The 20,363-nt window shown below is 35.4% G+C and overlaps 1 protein-coding gene across 5 annotated transcripts in view; it reads right to left on the reverse strand.

Moving 5' to 3' along the window:
* Nucleotides 1-20,028, reverse strand: part of LOC136031161 (glycine receptor subunit alpha-2-like) — a 149,357-nt gene extending 129,329 nt beyond the window's left edge. For all 5 annotated transcript variants that reach the window (XM_065710497.1, XM_065710498.1, XM_065710496.1 and 2 more), the window contains exons 1-3: nucleotides 19,877-20,028; nucleotides 12,299-12,496; nucleotides 1,698-1,786 (exon numbers count right to left, since the gene is read on the reverse strand). In XM_065710497.1, the coding sequence (XP_065566569.1) occupies nucleotides 1,698-1,786; nucleotides 12,299-12,486 (277 nt within the window). In that variant the 5' untranslated portion in view covers nucleotides 12,487-12,496; nucleotides 19,877-20,028. The remainder of the gene's footprint in view (nucleotides 1-1,697; nucleotides 1,787-12,298; nucleotides 12,497-19,876) is intronic.
* Between the last annotated feature and the right edge of the window lie 335 nt (nucleotides 20,029-20,363).

Here is a 20,363-nt window from a genome sequence, read left to right on the forward strand (position 1 = left end):
ACGAACTGTTTGACTACTTTTCGGTTTTCAGCGAATATCAGGTTTCAGATAGAATGAAAGTTTGGATTTCCCCAGATATAGAAAGCTTGACCATAGGTTTAGCCATTTGTGTATTAATAATCTTTGAGTAAATAGGCGTTGGTAAGTTGGCATTTGCTATTAGGGTTGCTCGAAATTCAAAGAAGTTCAAAATAACACGAGTTAAAATAATCAAGAAGGAGAAAGGAAGAATTTCAAACAAGCAAGTGTGTAATTGTAAATGTATAACATATAAATGATAAGGTTTACGCATAAAATGTTATACGTATATATGTTATACGTATAAAAACTAATATTTAACTTCATAATCACATAAGCCCATAGAATATGTTAAAAACCATGCGAGTGAAACATAAGCCATATTTTGCGAGGTAGTCTGTGTTTTTTTTTTTTTTTTTTTTTTTTTTTTTTGATGGAGTGACTTCCATCTTACATTGTCAATTCATTTTCAATAGTGAAAAGAGCTGTAAAGAAATGATCATTTTTTCCTGTTCTGAGAGTGCAATCACGTGAGATCTTGCCTCGCTTAATATGATTGAAGTAAGTGACGCTTCTTCCTTGTAGCCTACTCCTTGTCCTCATCTTTAAAAATCAGCAATTTGGTATCGATTATAGCACCATGGACAGCAATTATGTCGTCCATATGAGCAAAATAAGCCATATTTTACGAGGTAGTCAGTGTTTTTTTTCTTTTTTGATGGAGTGACTTCCATCTTACATTGTCAATTCATTTTCATTAGTGAAAAGAGCTGTAAAGAAATAGTCATTTTTCCCTGTTCTGAGAGTGCAACCATGTGAGATGTTGATGGATAATCTTGCCTCGCTTAGTATGATTGAAGTAAGTGACGCTTCTTCTTTGTAGCCTACTCCTTGTCCTCATCTTTAAAAATCAGCAATTTGGTATCGATTATAGCACCATGGACAGCAATTATGTCGTCCGTATGAGGAAAATCCTCAGAAGTAAACGCACCGCAGTTTGGTAGAAGTCCCCACTCTGTGTCTAGGAGGATAAGTTCCGTTAAATCTTAAGACTCTGATAACCGTACGATGCTTTCTTAGCAAACCATATTTTTGGAAGCAGCTGTGAAGAGTGGTAAAACTAACATTTTTTCATGCCATATTAATCATAATTATAGAGGTCAAGACTGTTATTTTCAAATTCTCACTTTCATCAAAGCTGTAGAGCAGAATTATGTTTTATATTTTTATGAATTATTGCCACACAAGATGCCCTAGATTGAAATAATCGATGTGTTCCTTTTTTCAAGGGACCGCAATATCGAGTGGCAAATTAACAAGTTTCGACTGTTTTTCTTTTAGATAATGCCTTATCAAAACGTTGGCTCAGAATGCAAAATAAATTAGATTTAAAAAAATCAACTTTTGCAGAAAGTCTAGGACGATATTTCGTTCATTAGTCACCCCTTCCCTTTTCATTTATTCAAACAAAAATATTATTCAAAGAATAACTAGCTCAATCTATAAAGTAATTCTAAAGAACATAGCATTCAGGAATCTACCATTAGCCTCCTGCGTAGCAGTGAATTATACTACTCCCGAACCATCACTACTTACTGTAAAATTGAAGAAAGATTCAAAGAAGCTCTTGCATCCGAAACTCAATCGTACAAATCATAACAACAAAATACATTACTAACCTTTACTTGGCGGGATTATGCGATTGTCGTATCTTCCTTTACTTAGCATTTGGTCAAGAATTATTTTGTCAGATTGTTTTTCTGAGAATCTAAAAAGATATAAGGAACCAAATTATCTTTCCTAACTCGTCATTGCTTAAAGTTTACAAAATTAGTACTGTTATGTTAAGTTAGTTTCATTTACAAAATATTACTCAACCAAGACAAATGAAAGAACATTTAATTCGGTGATAGCAATAAGGGTGGAATATTCCTGTTCAGAATAAAGCAACACCAGGAACTCAAATACAACCTTTTAAGTATTTATTAGTCGAATAGTATCGTTTTGATTTATTGAAGACAAACTGTTTAAATACTGAAACAATCGCTTCAAATGTTGTTGCTTTCATTCCGTGACAATAAACGCTTGAAGTTGTATGAAAGTTATTAAACATTGCACACCGTTATTAGTCACTCCAAATCTTTGTTTTTTTTTAATCCATGGGTAATTAGCTATCTAATAGCTCTGTCTAGCATATGTCTTAGTAACTTAAATGCAAATTTTAACTCTTGTTGCCTATCACTTCACAGCAAAACTAAGATTTTACCCTGAGTGTAGAGGTTACATCTCAAGTCTTTTTAAGGGGTTTTCAGTTTTTTTTTCTTTTTTCTAATATAATATTAACAAGGACAAAATTGGATCTGTTCCTAAATTCTACTCCAAAAGGAGTTCCTTACCTCCACCTCGAGTTAAACTGAGGTAGACACGTGCAATCACCTCGACTGACCAAAACCAACTCCAGTTGACGTTTGCCTTCGCTATGATTCAGACCAAATTAAATAATGAGTGATAAAGAAATAGTGAGTGAAATTAGTTTTAGGAACGAAAAATCTAGCTCTTGGAACCCGCAAATTGGTTCTAAAACCCTAAGAACTGGCTCTGTGAGCACCGTAAAGATCCGTGATAGAAAGTGGAAAGCTTCTCCGGAAAAGCACAAAGGTAAAAGATTAAATGAAAACACGTCAAATGACTCTCTATTCAAAATTATATCCCACTTTAAAAAGACAAAATCACTAAAGACCTAATTTACATCTCAAAAGATTTTAAAATCCTTACTTACGTTAACTGATAAGTTAACACGCAACTGTAAGCACGGTAAAACCATGATCATAATGATACACTCAAGGTGATTTTCAGTTTCTATAAATGTACTAACAAAATTTACGACTAAATGATCTTCAACGAAAAGTTGCGAATGATAGTCCTATTTGTAACCTTCAATTCTTTTCGGTAATGGAATGTCAATAATATTGTGAAAAAAAAAAAAAAAGAAATCCAACTTTTAACAGACAGATCAAATATGTTCATCGACATGGAAGGACAAATCGAACTTTCTGTTCTTAAGACAATTTCCTACTAGGCCAAATGATCTTCAACAAAAAGCTGTGAATGATCTTCATATTTGTAAGCCTCATTCTTTTTAATAATACCAGGTCAATAGCAATGTAAAACAAGAAGAAAAAAAACAAAAAAAAAACAACAACAACAACAGACATCCACCTTTTAACAGACAGATCAAACATGTTTATCGGCAGGGAAGGGTAAATCGAACTTCTTGTTCTTAAGATAATTTCAAACAGTTCATCAGCCATTGTACGGGACAAACATTTCTAGTTTGGTAGCATTCCTTTGCGTGAAATGATGAATAATTGCTAAAAATTAATCATTTATTATTCCTGTTTTGATTATTAGATTGTTAAAAATGATGCATTTCTCTGTTGATGGTCAAGAGAGCAAATAAGCTTGTACGCTTAAAAACAAGAAAATTTTTGGACATTCATGTCCCAGTGACAAACTTGATGTATCATTTTCTCAATGAATTTTGATAAGACTTCAATTTCGCTATAGAATGCAATTATAACACATCAGAGGCCGAACATATTGTTTCTGCTCTAAAGTTTTTGTTTATAGGTTTGAGCGCCATAGCATTTGACTGACTCTTCTCTTTGTATATTCATAAGGACATTTCTTACGAATGTCACCATTCATTTAAACTAATTGCACAAATTTATGCCGTGTTGCGTTGTCGTATTTCATGACAAACCTTGCAAACCGGACAAATTTCTAGTCAGTATAGAACCAGAAATTAGGTTTAAAGTCTATTTAAGAAAAACGAAAGGTAATCGGTATTACAAATATTTGAAATAACATTGTTACGACACCATTCTTGGGTTGAGCTATCATTTAATCCTGTTAAATTTCTAGAAACGATGCATTTGGCTTGAGGAAGAAAATAATTTCTTGTCAAAATTATTGCTGGGTTTGTCGCCTTGACGGTGAGTTATTCACTATTATATAATGGAAATCTAATATATTTTAAAAATCCTGCTGATCATGTTATATTATTCAGAATTTTTTGGTGTCTCGGCATACCAAACAGCTATCTCAGCGAGTTTACTTACATGGTGTTATTTTAAAATCGTAATATACAGGAAAGCCTGATTTCCACCATTAAACTTACTGCTCTCCTTTCACTTATAAACCGTTTCTCCAAGACAGAAATACTTAAAGCATTCCCTAAATTTAAAACCACGCAAGATAATCTTAAAAATGCATAATTGAATTTCAATCAATATACTTCTTGACAGCCAGCATTGTGAAATAAATTACAGTACAGCCCAAAGAAAATTGCTGTTTGGCTCTTCGTCAAAAATAGGTTATCATTTTGACAGAAGACTAGGGCACAAGAAATCAATTTGTTCAAACTGAATACGCTTATATGGCATATATAGTAAGGCATAGGTGTTTGGTGAAGCGGCGACAACCACATATAAATTAGGTTCTTCTAAACGGCTTGGTTCTGGGTTTCTTGACAATCTTTGTCTAAGGCTCGATACCTAATTTTGTCAAGGATGTCCTTAATTGACCTCTGCTTTTCATCTTTACGGTCACTAAATAGATATAGAAATCCTCTAAACTTTATGGTTGAGTCATGCCTTTTACTTTATAATTTAATAGCTTAGGGACGTAATTTAATAGCTTAGGGACAGCCTATCGAATCTCGAACATCTCTTTTAAAGAGGACCGAACAGGGATCTATAAAGCTTGTTAATAACGTATGACGACAAAAACTCTTGAAGTGGAAACTTTTGGGATTAAAAAACTGTCTAGGACTTAGATGGTTGACCTTAATACGTTAAAGACAAAATTGCGTGTCACCTAACTAACGTCCCTCGTTTCTTTTAGCCATTAGATAAAAAAAACTAGTTTTTTAAACTGAAAGTAAGGAGCGATATTAAAACTTAAAACGGACAGAAATTACTCCGTATATGAAATGGATTGTCCCCTCCGCTATCCCTCGTTCTTTACGCTAAAGTTTTAATTGTTTTAAAAAGTAGAATTGTGACAAAGAATCAAACTTTAGCGTAAAGAGCAAGGGATTGCGGAGGGGACAACCCATTTCATATACGGAGTAATTTCTGTCCTTTTTAAGTTTTAATATTGCTCCTTACTTTCAGTTTAAAAAACTAGTTTTTTTTTATTTAATTTCTGAACGTTTTTGAATTAATACATTTTTGATTTTGGCTCTCCGCGCATTAATTAGTAAAATGAAATTTGCATATTAATTTTTTTTTGGCCAAACGGCTTTCTCTTAGTTTTGATTAGACGATTTTGAGAAATAAGGGGTGGGGAAGGAGGCCTAGTTGTCCTCCAATTTTTCGGTTACTTAAAAAGGCAACTAGAACTTTTAATTTTTAACGAAAGTTTTTATTAGTAAAAAATATACGTAACTTAAGAATTAACTTACGTAACAAATTTTTATGCTCTTATATTTTTTCTTATGTATCTGAGGGGGTTTGTCCCCTCGTTAATACCTCGCCTTTTACACTAAATCTTAAGTTTTGTCCCAATTCTTTAAGAATGACCCCTGAATCAGAAAGGCCGTGGAATAAGTAGTTGAAATTACTAAAAACACTTAGCATAAAGAGCAAGGTATTTATCTCCTCCTACATACCTCGTTCTTTTTGCTAAAGTATTTTTAGAACCCCTCATATGCGTTATAATCTCTGCTAGTTTTTAAGTTTTAATGCTACTCTTTTCTTTCAGTTGAAACTTTTTCGTGTTTATATTTTCATTGTTTTTTTTTATAGTAATGCTAGAAAATCCCGCACCCTTTTCTTTGAATTTCTCTTCCCCCATGACATGTTCCTCCAAGAGAAGATTCTCCCACAGAGCCTCCTCCCCTCAACCCCACCGCAAACCAAAAAAATCCCCCTGAAAACGTCTGTACACTTCCCAATAACCATTACTGTATGTAAACACTGGGCAAAGTTTGTAACTTGCAGCCCCTCCCCCACGAACTGTGGGGGAGTGAGTCATTCCAAAGACATATTTAATATGGTTTTCGACTATACGAAACAAAATGGCTATCTCAAAATTTGGATCCGTTGACTTTGGGAAAAAAATGAGCGTGGAAGGGGGCCTAGGTGCCCTCCAATTTTTTGGTCACTTAAAAAGGGCACTAGAACTTATCATTTCCGTTAGAATGAGCCCTCTTGCGAGATTCTAGGACCACTTGGTCGATACGATGACCCCTGGAAAAAAAAACAACAAAAAAACAAATAAACACGCACCCGTGATCTGTCTTCTGGCAAAAAATACGAAATTCCATATTTTTGTAGATAGGAGCTTGAAATTTTTGCTACAGGGTTCTCTTATACGCTGAACACGATGGTATAATTTTCGTTATGATTCTATGACTTTTAGGGGGTGTTTTCCCCTATTTTCCAAAATAAGGCAAATTTTCTCAGGCTCGTAACTTTTGATGGCAAAGATTAAATTTGATGAAACTTATATATCTAGAATCAGCATGAAAATTTGATTCTTTTGATGTATTTTTTAGCATCAAAATTCCGTTTTTTAGAGTTTCGTTTACTATTGAGCCGGGTCGCTCCTTACTACAGTTCGTTACCACGAACTGTTTGATATAACGTTTTTTAACAGTCTATCAAGAGACCTTGTAAATTGAGTAGTCACTTCTCATCTGATATAGTTGAGCTACCATATGAAGCCAGCAAAATCAACTGTGTAAAAGTCCAGAATAAAAACAGACTCTAAACTCTTAAATTAAGGGACTAAGAATGAGGAATAAGCTCCTTCTTGTTTATTCTATGTATGCATGATCAAGTAAATTTATGGAAAGTGCGAATAGTTTTACATTTACTTTATTTTTTAATTCAAAATCATCCAAAATTTAGTTGTTGATATTTAGCGATTTGAAATTCTTGTAAAATTGAATAAATGAATTACAAAGTCAAGACACAAATTATATGCTCCACAAAAGAGTCTCAAGCTATTAAAACTGTATCAACATACTTAAATACGTAAACTCATGGGAATTATTCTATCCCTCAGAATAGTCCCTGACGGTGAGGATTATTTCCTTATAGTTTTGATTTCAAAGGGCAACAAAGCTATGGAAACTAATGAACAAGCCCCAAAAGCTTCTATGTAACTGGAAACATCACTGCTGGAAACGGTGATGACTAAGCAGTGGAGGGCGAATATTAAGCTTCCGTGTTAACTGATTTAGTTAATGGATTTAAAATAACACTAGCTTAGCTTGTTGACATTAGATAGGCAAAAAAAACACATAAAAAACAGTTTTTTTTTATATTTTAAACCATTTCATATACAAGTGTGGGTACTTGTATGATATACCCTCTGAAACTCAAAAAGTGAAGTTATGTTAATCCTAATAAAATATACCTAAGTATGATAAAAATAGAATAATTTGAAAACAAGTTTGGGCTATATATTTGCACATTAGTTGGGGGTAAAGTACAGCGGGTTTGAGTGCAAAATGTGTTAGCTATAATTCTTCTGATATTATAAAGTAAGAATTGCTTTCTGCCTTCATACTGTCCAAATAATTTATCTCCCCCCCCCCTAGCGTGCGAATATATAGGTCAAATTATATATTTCCTATATTTTCTGTCACTTCTCTTTGTCTTTTCTTACGCCAAGGTGAAATAAACTATCGGAAAAAAACGGTTTACAATGCGTCAATGCATGCACACCTTCAGCTGCAGGGGGAATATCATACAAGTACCCAAGTACGTTAGGTTTTTACGAAAATAGCACATATGGTACTTAACTCCTAAAAGTCAACGTTTCTTTACGCTAGATTACATTTTCCTAAGTTGAATTTATGATTATTCTGACATTTCTTAAGGTCATATAGTCCCGAAAGTCAACCATTTGAGCTTGTGTTTGGAATTCTGAAGTTTCTTTTCAACTCTTCAATATATTCCAAACAAAACAGCTCACAAGTGGAAATTTTCTTTTTCAGAGGACGCATCACTCTGCATTAATAATCAAAATATAGATGAAATAAATCTAAATTTTATAATTAAAACTCTGCAGTCTTAATAAAAAAAAAAATCAGGCAAAAGACCATAGCAAAAAAAAAAGAATTCATTTCCCCTAATAATGGAAAATACTATTCAGAATATCATTATCAAGGAGGCACACTCGTGCCTCTATAAAGAGGCGACACACGACAATGTTAAGCGATCTTTGGTTCCAGTGGTCGCAGACGGATGGGGAGGGATGCATTTCGTAGCCCGAGCTCCAACTAAGAAACCTGCAAAATTTCATCCCCCGCCAACTTTTTCTTCATGGGGAAAATCTGGCCGAAAGTTTCGACCTGTCAACCCAAGCCCCCCTTTAACGTTGTCCGATCGGGCTGAAATTCACAAGTTAAGGTCCCCTAGGACCCAGGAGCTTATCCGCGAGATTTCAGCTTGATCCGATAACTCCTTCCCTGTTTTCCAGAAACCACGCATAGCCACTTAAAATTCATTTACTTTTTTTTCCTAGACGCCTACAGGTCACATCCGACATCGGATCTGGGTGTACGAAGACTCATTCGATACGGAATTCTCCGAGTAAGTGCCCATGAAAGTTTCGTAGGAAAATCTTAACCCCCCGAAAGTTTCGACCCTCCAACCCCCCCCCCCCCCCAACCCCTTTTAACGTTGTCCGATCGGGCTGAAATTCACAAGTTAAGGTCCCCTACGGCCCAGGAGCTTATCCGCGAAATTTCAGCTCGATCCGATAACTCCTTCCCTGTTTTCCAGAAACCACCCATTAGCTATTTAATTAACGGATTTCTCTCCATAAGAGCCCATGTTAATTTGAAATTTTTAAAAGCTATTGAGAAGTTATATTTACACACATGCAAGTTATTAGCTCAGTTGGTAGAGCGTGAGACTTTTAATCCTCGGGTCAAGGGTTCAAGTCCCTTACGGGCGGTTTTTTTTCACAACATCAAAAAATTTTTGATAACACCTGGACAGCTTATCATTTGAGAGATAACAGAATATTAGCTTCTTATGAGCAAAAGAAACATTTCGGTCATTCTATCTATTTTTTTTTTCTATTTTATACAATGATTTAAAAGCGGGGGGGGGTTCTTCTCCTAATTCCTGTACGAGGAGTACAGGAATCAAGGAGGCACACTCGTGCCTCTATAAAGAGGCGACACACGACAATGTTAAGCGATCTTCGGTTCCAGTGGTCGCAGACGGATGGGGAGGGATGCATTTCGTAGCCCGAGCTCCAACTAAGAAACCTGCAAAATTTCATCCCCCTCCAACTTTTCCTTCATGGGGAAAATATGGCCGAAAGTTTCGACCTGTCAACCCAAGCCCCCCTTTAACGTTGTCCGATCGGGCTGAAATTCATAAGTTAAGGTTCCCTAGGGCCCAGGAGCTTATCCGCGAAATTTCAGCTTGATCCGATAACTCCTTCCCTGTTTTCCAGAAACCACGCATAGCCACTTAAAATTCATTTACTTTTTTTTCCTAGACGCCTACAGGTCACATCCGACATCGGATCTGGGTGTACGAAGACTCATTCGATGCGGAATTCTCCGAGTAATTTTCCTGGAAAGTTTCGTAGGAAAATCTTAACCCCCCGAAAGTTTCGACCCTCCAACCCCCCCCCCCCCCCACCCCTTTTCACGTTGTCCGATCAGGCTGAAATTCACAAGTTAAGGTTCCCTACGGCCCAGGAGCTTATCCGCGAAATTTCAGCTCGATCCGATAACTCCTTCCCTGTTTTCCAGAAACCACCCATTAGCTATTTAATTAACGGATTTCTCTCCATAAGCCCATGTTAATTTGAAATTTTTAAAATCTATGGAGAAGTTATATTTACACACATGCAAGTTATTAGCTCTGTTGGTAGAGCGGGAGACTTTTAATCCTCGGGTCAAGGGTTCAAGTCCCTTACGGGTGGTTTTTTTTCACAACATCAAAATTTTTTTGATAACACCTGGACAGCTTATCATTTGAGAGATAACAGAATATTAGCTTCTTATAAGCAAAAGAAACATTTCGGTCATTCTATCTATTTTTTTTCTATTTTATACAATGATTTAAAAGCGGGGGGGGCGGCAGCCACCCAAGTTCCTCTCCTAATTCCTGTACGAGGAGTACAGGAATTATTAAATTACATCCACCATGGATTGTAGAAAAACGTACAGAAATAATATGAAAAAAACTTCGTTTTCTTAAAGAGTTAAAGAGGCTGCGTCCCAAAGTCGAACCTTAAAACGTACAGGAATTAGAAGAGGCAGTTCGGGGGCTGCCGCCCCCCAAACCCCCAGCTTTTAAAGACTCTTTTGTACAGGTTTTTTTTTGGGGGGGGGGACTTCATTGTTACTAATTACTAGTTTCGGCGCAATGGTTCTCCTGTCCTCTTGTGTTTAACATTTTTCGAAGTTATTTCATTATTCATTCATTTCAATTTTTTGTTAATTAAAAGAGGGCCTTTCCGAAGCCAAGAGCTGGGTGTTAGCAAAAAAACAAAAAACCTGTACAAAAGAGTCTTTAAAAGCTGGGGGTTTGGGGGGCGGCAGCCCCCCAACTGCCTCTTCTAATTCCTGTACGTTTTAAGGTTCGACTTTGGGACGCAGCTTCTTTAACTCTTTAAGAAAACGAAGTTTTTTTCATATTATGTTTAAAAGAGGCAACAAATTGTCCTAAGTTGTCGAAAGAATATTTCAAAACCATTTCAAAATGGCCAATGGTAAATGGCACAGTGCGAAGAATTTGAAGTCAGAAATAAAAGGAAATAGAAGTTTTCCTGTGTATGAATTTAGTACTTTATGATATCAAGAAATCTCCAAAACACTTTAGAAGTTTTGGGATTGGTGTTTTAGAAATTAAACATTGATTTTGAAAACAAATTCAGAACGTGGCACTTGTAATAATAGGGACCAAGTTAATTGTAAGCTATCAAATAAATAAAAAAGAAAATATACAACCATAATCTTTCTTGGCTTGTTTTAAAGAATGTCCAAGTCTTAAGATATACAGGTCAAACAGCTCGTGGTAACGAACTGTAAGTAAGGAGCGACCCAGCTCAATAGTAACCGAAACTCTTAAAAAACTTAATTTTGATACCAATAGATACATGAAGAATCAGAATTGTACGCTGATTTGAAATATATCAGTTTCATCAACTTTAGTCTTACCAATCAAAAGTTACGAGCCTGAGAAAGTTTGCTTTATTTTCTAAAAAAGGGGAAACACCCTCTAAGAGTCAGAGAATCTTAATGACAATCACATCATCAGATTCAGTGTAACAGAGAACCCTACTGCAGAGGTTTCAAGCTCCTATCCACAAAATGTGGAATTCTGTATTTTTTGCCAGAGATGCGTTTTTGTTTGTTTTTTCCCCCAAGGGTGATCGTATCGACCCAGTGGTCCTAAAATATCACGAGGAGGCTTATTTGAATGGAAAGTAAAAGTTCTAGTGCCTTCTTAAGGGACGAAAAATTTGGGGGTAAATTACCCTTCCCACGCTCATTTTTTCCCAAAGTTACCAGATCAAAAGTTTGAGATGACCATTTTGTTCAGCAGAGTCGAAAAATCTAATAACTATGTCTCTAAGGACGACTTAATTTCCAACAGTCCCAGAAGGAAGGGCTGACGGTTATGAACTTTGCCCATTGTTTACGCATAGTATTGGTTATTGGGAAGCTTACAGATGTGTTCAGTGGGATTTTTTCTGGTGGGGTAGGGTTGGGAGGAAGGGGTTACATGGGAGGATCTTTCCATGGAGGAATTTTTCATGAGGAAAGAAAATTTTCCATAAAGGGATGCCAGTTATCCCAGCATTATTGAAAAAACGATCAGAAGTTAAATAAAAAACAAGTTTTTTCAACTGAAGTAAGAAGCAACACTGAAACTTAAAACGAACAGAACTTATTACGTACATTGGGGGGCTTGCCCTCTTGTCACTACCTCGCTCTTTACACTAAAGTATTTTTAGTACTTTTAAAAGAGCCATTTATTCTAAATGAACGGCCTTTGTAATTTAGGGGTCGTTCTTTGAGGATTGGAACAAAATTCAAACTTTAGCGTGAAGAACGAGGTATTGAAAGGGGGGCAAACCCCCTCATATATGTAATAATTTCTGTTTGTTTCAAGTTTTAATGTTGCTCCTTACTTTCAACTGAAAAAACTTTTTTTTTTTAATCTTAAGAAAAGAGATAAGGAAATGAAAGCAAAGACGGTAGAACATCTCCAGAGACATGGGAAAAACTTACCTTGGCAGTTTTCCATCCTCATGAGATTGTCCTGGCTCAAGAAATTCCAAGTCTACAGGGTCCATGCCTTCAACTCTCGTTGGGGATGCATAGCCAGTAATCAAAATTATCAAAACGCTAGTGGATAGCAAGATTTTCAGGAAAATATCTTGTCGATTCCGTCTTGATTCAATCATGCTAAAACCCATGGGGCTTGACCTGGAATACAAGATTATTTATGAATATTTCTCTGAGAAGAGGTTGTAAATTTCTATTCGAATAAGAGAATCTAATCTTATAGATTTTGGAAGGACAGTATTGTCCTTGGAAATTGATCCTTAGAGTGATCCTTGGAAGTGTAGCGAAAGTTCCTTTGGCTTGGGGTTAGAAATTTTGAGAGAAAAAGTAAAATTATTGATAATGATGTATCTAAGTTCTGGAAATATATTTTATAAATTATCAATTTACCCTTCATCAATCATGGAAATAACATAAGAATTTCAAAAACAGTAGCTTTAAAGTCGTTGTTAATCCGCTTGATTTCATTCTAATTAATTTTGTTACCTACCTACTCTATGGGGCAACAAAGACAGCATGATACCCAAAACATTTCTCAGGGAGTCTGAACTCCTTTACGACTCAAATAAAAGTCTGAGATTTTTCTATAAAATGCATATGGATGACCAAAATTCAGAATCAGAAGAGTTTAGTCAAATAACGTCTGTCAAACCAATAGCCGAAATTAGTGAAGAAGGTCAAAATTAAGAAAAGGACAGATTTTTGAATAGACACATGATTGACAAATATAATTACTGGAACATTATTGTGGAGACGCTATTTTCTATTTAGATTTAATTAAACAGTAATATGAAGCTACACGAGTAAAGCTGTGAAAAGATTGAGTAAGAGCTTGAAACCCTTCAAAAAGGCGCTGGCACCATTATAACATTACCATTGTTGAAAACTCTAGAGTGGAGGACTACAGTCCTTCTATTTTTGCTTTAGTAGCACTTGCTTGTCTCCAGTTTGTATTTTTTTGTTTTAAAAAAACAACAATACAATTGTCGTTGTATTTTTATCAATATATTATGGAAAAATAACACTTCCCTTTGAAAGCCTACCTTATTTCACAAATGGCATATCTAACTTTAAGAACTAGGGCTTTCAGAAATATTATAGACCTCTATCCGGATTGATGGACATGAGTAACCATTTGGAAAGCTGCTCATAACTCTTGATAAAGCATCGTATTATATTTCTTTAATAACTTCTTTACATGTGGATAACGAAATTCACTTCCTCGATTCGTTTGAATTTTTCTATAACAATCTTGGTCAAGAATAGTTTCTAGAACCTTAGCAAATTTTTCACATCTGTTTTTTTTTGTAAAGAAATAGCACATGCGTAGTTACTAAAAACATTAATTGCAGGTAAAATATACTTTTGAAGCCTATTGTAATGCCTTTGAATGTGGTCTTGAGTCAAAAGATCTGCTTATATAATTTTCAAGGGGTATAAAGTTTTAGTTTTTAGATAATGATTGCCACGAATCCTTTGATTTTGATGTAGAATGTATCTTGGTTTATTCTGTGTATATTCTCTCGCTAGACTCTTTTTAATTCCAGTAATTTGTGCAAATGTACCAGGGGTACTTAGAATAGACTTCCCACTGTAGCAATATTCTCACATACACGTTTCGAAAGTTTGACCATTTTGAATACAAACTCACATTAATATGCCTACTGCGCTTTTATATTCTGGTGAGTGGCTTTGGTAATGATTTGAATGTTATACCAAGACGCTTTCGCTTGTTTCTACCTCCCAGTGTCGTCTTCATTATCGTCAATTCAAATATAGTGTCATCCTAACTGTTGATCATACTAATGTTACGTGAACTTTTATTTTCCAAGACTACTTTCGAATATTAAGTATCTTCTTTTGATGCTCGTGTTCACTTTCCATGAGAATTGTCAAGGGTCCTGAACTCTGCTCCCGGTGCTTAAGACTGTGGCAATAAATCACTTGACAAAATTTTGGTCAATATTGAATCTGCATCTTCTTCTTTTGTTGTCTTTGTCGGTAATGATCATGATGGCGATTTTGGTGTTCTTGAATGTTGAAACGCTTCTTATTTGTCAACGACACTGACATTGATTGTTTTTTCTTTGTAGGGTTTTTGTCCACTTTTTGAAATGTATTTTAAAGCCTAAGTAGTTTTTAATTATCAGGAATATTCTTATCATTAGTAAAATTACAGAGATTATCATCCAAGCGCTCCAATAGTGAAAGGATGAGCTCTATTGGAGCCAACTTGAAGGGTTTAGCCATTTTTTTTTTTTTGAACTCCTTAAGAAGACTCTTTACATATCCTGCAATTATTGACATTAAACGTGTAAAATAGCTTCCACCGGCTTGGAAAAGACGCTTTCTTTTGAGTTTTACATCTTTTCTCGCCTATTTGCTGACTGCTAGGGCACATAAGATTAATTAATGTTCCTTTATCTGCAGCTTAACTACTTCTGACATTTAAACATTGCCTTCAGTTAAATATAAACAGAGCTTTGATATGATATTGATGGATTCACTGTCGATGCCGTAATTGAGTATTGCCTTCCTAAGCGTTGGTGTTGAATTGCCTAAGATGAAAAACAAGTGTATGTTTTCGTGTGGTTTATTTAGTGACATGATGTCAACTAACAACCTTTTTTATTGCTCACTGGAGGATAAATGGTAATTTCTTTATTAAAAATGTCGGAAACCACATGCAAAGCTTCAGGTGTATTCCGCTTGAGATCTACTAGAATGTGGCCATAGGGTTTACTTGTTGCCTGATTTTATACTTTGTGTAGGAATTTTGGGTCAGAGGATAAATCTGTTTGTTTATTTTTACTAGGGAACTTGCATCACAAATGACTCAGTAGATAGTATAGTTGGACACATAATTTTCCTTTTTCCCATATTCGATGATCTTTTTCTCCCTATGTCCATAAAAATGAAGTAAAATAAAATGTAAAATCGTAAAATTGTGGTTTTATTCACAACTGAAATCACATACACTAATTATTGTAGAGAAAAAAAATCAAACACTTTTTTATTTACAATATCTTACTAAAAATATTCGTCATTTTAATCACTATAAGAAAGTCATTGGTGACCCCCCCCCCCCCCAAAAAAAAACACACCCCCTCCAGAGTGAAGTGTCGTGACTGTAGCGGTAGCTGACTGAAATCCATTCCCCCTCCATACCCCCGGGCCAGTAGTTGCGGCCGAGGGCTTCGAATGCTTCTGAAGAAAATAACAAACAACATATGTCATTTGTATTTTTTTTTTACTTGAAAACATTATAGTATTTTTTTAAAACAGTCTCGAAGTACACATAAAAAAAACATATTTAACGAATAAAAAAACAGTAAGAACGAGAACTATACCCGTAGACACAAGCCCAAAAAAACGGATAAAACAACAACGACATAATATGCATTGAAAGTGGGAAAAATTCATGTGAATTATATGTTGGGTTATACCCACCCTTTCCCTCCCCTATTACGGGGAAAAAATGATAATCGGAGTTTTATGTTGACAGTTTGCTCAGACCGAGATGCTGTCTAAATTTTACACATTCATCTTTGAACAAAGTTAGGCAGTGCTCATTAGATACCACCTTCAAACCGTCTTCATACACATAGGCTTTATTGGATATGGCTAACACGGCAAATATTTCTACTTCAACTTTATAATTTTTAAATTTTAAGGAGTGAATGGATATGAAATTTGCTGTAGAGATAAGATTAGTTTATCCATAATTTCTATAAACACTCATGTCGAAATTGTCCTTTACATAATGTGAAGGCATCCTCTTGCAATTTTTTTTATTTCCTCATTTTATGTTTGCACACAGTACACCTTCGGACCAGCAAGTACTCCATTGGAAATCAAATCGCCTCGTGTTTCTGATTTTTATAGGCCGCGCAATAGTGCTGCCTAAGTAAAGGGTGAAGTTGGCAAAATGTCTTTTTATACCGAGGCACTTCGTATATAAGAAATTGTCATATAAACTTCGAAAGTAGCCCATTCAATTGAAAAACAATTATTTATTTTGCTTTTTTTAAGAGTCGACAGTGATTGGAGGACAGCCAGCCACCCCATTTGCTCACACACGTCATTTCCCCAAAACATCCATTAAAAATTTTGAGATAGCAATTTTGTTCAGCGTAGTTGATAGGCTTAGTAATTATGTTTTTGGTGATGTCACCTCCCATGCACTATAGATGCACTATAGCATCTATATATGTGGGATATATATATATATCCCACAGATGCACTATAGCATCACGTAAGACCCAGATGGGCTTAGAAACAACTTAAGGGACTAGTAGCTTCAATTGTATACCCCCAATGGGTGCCTTCAATAGCCTTTTGCCATCAGTACTCACATGTGTACCGGCATGAAGGGGGAACAGGGGGGAGGGTAATAGGGCTTATTAGCACTGGGACTGGTATTTACACCCCATATTTTTTAAACTCCTCCTCATGTCTAGATTATGATACTTCGTCACTGGACTAACGGACTCTATGAAGCTCTGTTACGGAACAACCGAAAAATCCTAAAGTAAACAAACCATATAACGTAGCAACCAAATAAATCCTGAAGTAGGCAAACTCTATTATGTAACCTACAGCTGTACTCAATCGTTACAGACGCATTATAGCATTACGTAAGACCAAGGTTGGCGTAGAAACATCTTGAAAGACTAGTAGCTCCAATTGTATACCCCCTATGGGTACCTTTAATAGCCTTATGCCATCAATACTCACAAGTCTACCGGCACGAAGGGGGGATAAGGGGGGGGGGAGTAGGGCTTATTAGTACTGGGACTGGTATTTACAACTCAGATTTTTTAAACTCCTCCTCATGCCTAGATTATGAAAAAATCATTTTTGGGGGCAAATTCACTTAACAAATTAAAAAATCAACAAATTTACTTTTAGATTTTAAAAGTAGAATTTGATCCTTCCAATTCTTGTGCATTAACACCACCTCCATCAGTACCACCAGGAAAATTCAAGAGATGGTGGTGGACAAGTGCTACAAGGAAACGTTAATTGAGATCTAAATGGTAATAAGTCCCATTTTCCATTTTGAAATAGTTTATGATAAGGAACTACAAGTATGTAGTGTATGATCTGAGCAAACAGTAATCGAAACGCTAAAAAACCATGTTTTTAAGACAAAAATATCCATTAAAAAGAATATGTGTCTTTTATGCCAAGTACAAATATATTCATTTTGTCAATTTTAATGTTACCATTAAAGCCATGAGCCGAAAAAATTTGTTTGATTTAGCTAAAAGGGGGTAAACATCCCAAGGGGACAAAAGATCTTAATGACACGGACACCATCAAATTTTGCCCTCTAAAGAACTTTCTTGAAGTGGTTTCAAGTTATTTTGTTTTTCTCAGGGGTAATCTTGTCGAAACAATTGTACGGGAAAATTGCGAGATGACTCCTTTGAATATAAATTAAAATTTCTAGAATCATTTTCAATAGCCAAAATAATTGTGCCATTTAAAAGTTGAAGTTTCTTTTATTTCGAAGCACCAAACTACAATTTTGACCCGAACAGGGCAATCAATTCTAAATTCTCAGATACCCATTCATTTCAACTATTGAAAAATTATTTACTGACCTTTGCAATTTCAGAGGTAGTAACGCCACACAGTGACGTATTCATTACAATAAAATGAAGTAGTCCATGTAAGCCATGTAAGATACAAGTAGTAGTCCCTCTAACATAGTTCAGTAGTCCAAGAAAAGTAGTCCACATGAAATAGTCCATATAAAATAAACTGTCGAAATAGAAACTTACTCTGAAACTTATCTAATATTCATTGTACTATAGAATTTTGGATGGAGCAGAAGGGTGTCGTTCAATCCATTTAAGTATTTAAAAATCAGTATTTATATATTTAAAATCAGCATGAAAATCCAATTCTCTTGATGTATCTTTTAGCATCAAAATTTCGTTTCTTAGAGTTTCGTTTACAATTGAACCGGGTCGCTCCTTACTACAGTTCGTTATCACGAACGGTTTGATTCTGACGATGTAAAATTGGTTAAGAATAAAATTATCCAGCTAAAGGTACTAGGTTGAGAAAATTTAAACTTCTGTTTTATTTCTACTATTGCCATTCAATTTTCGGAATCTCCTAAGTTGCTTAATAGCCTACATCGTAAATAAGTTAAGTGCCAGAGAAATTGTGTTAATCCTCTAGCAAATTTTGCGCCACCAATCTATCAATCAATTTACAAGGATTGATGTAATTAATATAACAGCAAGAAACAGAGCTCTAGGGATAGCATTCACCATCATATCTCATGTGGCTCTAGGCTATTTCTGCCTTGAAATCCCCCCCCCCCATTCAACACAATATATTCAAAAATATAGTTAGAATATATGGTGTAGAATATCTTATAGCATTTATCATGATATTTTATTTGCTTTAGGTTTATTTGTCACGTTTTTGGGTGTAAAGTTGTCAAAGCAGGGTAATATAAAGGTTAAGATAATAACTTTTATCATGTAGGTAGCAGCAACTGTACATGTGTTGCCATATGATGGAAGTGCGCAGAGATAGAGACTCAGACTAAGAAGCTCGAGCAATGCATCCCTTGGACTTGGTCTGGTACCAGAATCGATGGAAAATGATACCAGTTCACCCCTTGCGATCAATAACGCGTCCACTAGGGGTATATCGGAAGGATTGCAATATCGAAGCTCTTTTAAGAGGCTACTCTCGAATTTAATTTCAATAGCATGAAGTCAAACTCCGGAGAAATTTAAATGGACAGAATTTCTTAGTTCTAATAAGCAAGCAAACTATTTTCTATAAAATTCATCTTACCCTACTGTAAAAACTCAATCTCCAGCACTCAAAAAACGCCAAAATACATCAAATAAATATCTAAAATCAGCCCTATAGGATATTCTGCACCGTATGTTTTACTTGTATTTTTTAATATAGGTAGAGCATTCCAGAATCCCTTCTTTTCTTCATTCATTTTATTTGTCTTATCTTTTCTTTGGCTGTTTAATTCTAAATCTGGAGGTAATTTTCTTGGCGGGATTAATTGTCTGTGGGGATTTTCCGGGAGGGATTGGTCAAACATTTCTCAGATAGGCCTGGATATGATTTGAAAAACAATCAGAAAAAAAGACGAGTTGTTTCAAACGAAACTAAGGAACGATATTAAAACTTTATACAAAAAGATTCCATAATTAGGACATTCCCCCTCCTGAATCCTCTACTCTTTACGCTAAAGGTTGGCATTTTGTCCCAATTCCGAAAAACGGATTTGAAATCCAAAGGCCATTTAACTTGAAATAGAAAAGGGATGCTGCTGTTTCCCTGCTACTTCAATGCTTAAGTCAAACTTTCAATAGAATAAATGCAAAGAAATTATCATGTATGCGACTTTTTTGCCATCAAAATGGTTACAGATTGTTTTTTTTCTTATCCCCAGTTTACTTAAGGTTTTCCAGTCAAATTGCAATGTATTTCTCAATAATCTTATGCTCAATAATCAACTTAATTACTTACTACGACATTAGAAACATTTTTCTATCCAACAAAAGAAAACAAAGCTGTTCTGATAGTTTGTAAAAATGAGGTTCCCGTTTCCAGGGACTGCGGTAAAAATACACTAGTATTCCAAACTGTTGAGGAATACCATTGTCTCCAAGCCTCCCGAATTTCTTTCTACCGTCCAGAGAATGCGCCATTGGGAAACAAGTGCTAGATCACATCAGAGCTCTCAATTTCTAACGAATAGTAAGTTAGGTTGTTGCTGTACCTGACCTTAGATGGCGTTTAGGACTGTGCTGACAAGCATTAAAGGCGTTTGAAAATAATGCTTCAGAGTCTGTTCTCTAAATTGATTGGGAGTAGACAAGAGCTAAAAATATTTCTCTTATGAGAGAAATGATGTTTCTATTATAACTTTGAAAATGATTTCCAAAACCAAAGTTTTTGAAAGAAAAGTGAAGAGCCATCGGAAGGTTGGAACCAAAGACAACCAGAATTAAAG

The sequence above is a fragment of the Artemia franciscana genome, chromosome 9, assembly GCF_032884065.1.
Source record: "Artemia franciscana chromosome 9, ASM3288406v1, whole genome shotgun sequence".
In the NCBI taxonomy this organism is placed as follows: Eukaryota; Metazoa; Arthropoda; class Branchiopoda; order Anostraca; family Artemiidae; genus Artemia; species Artemia franciscana.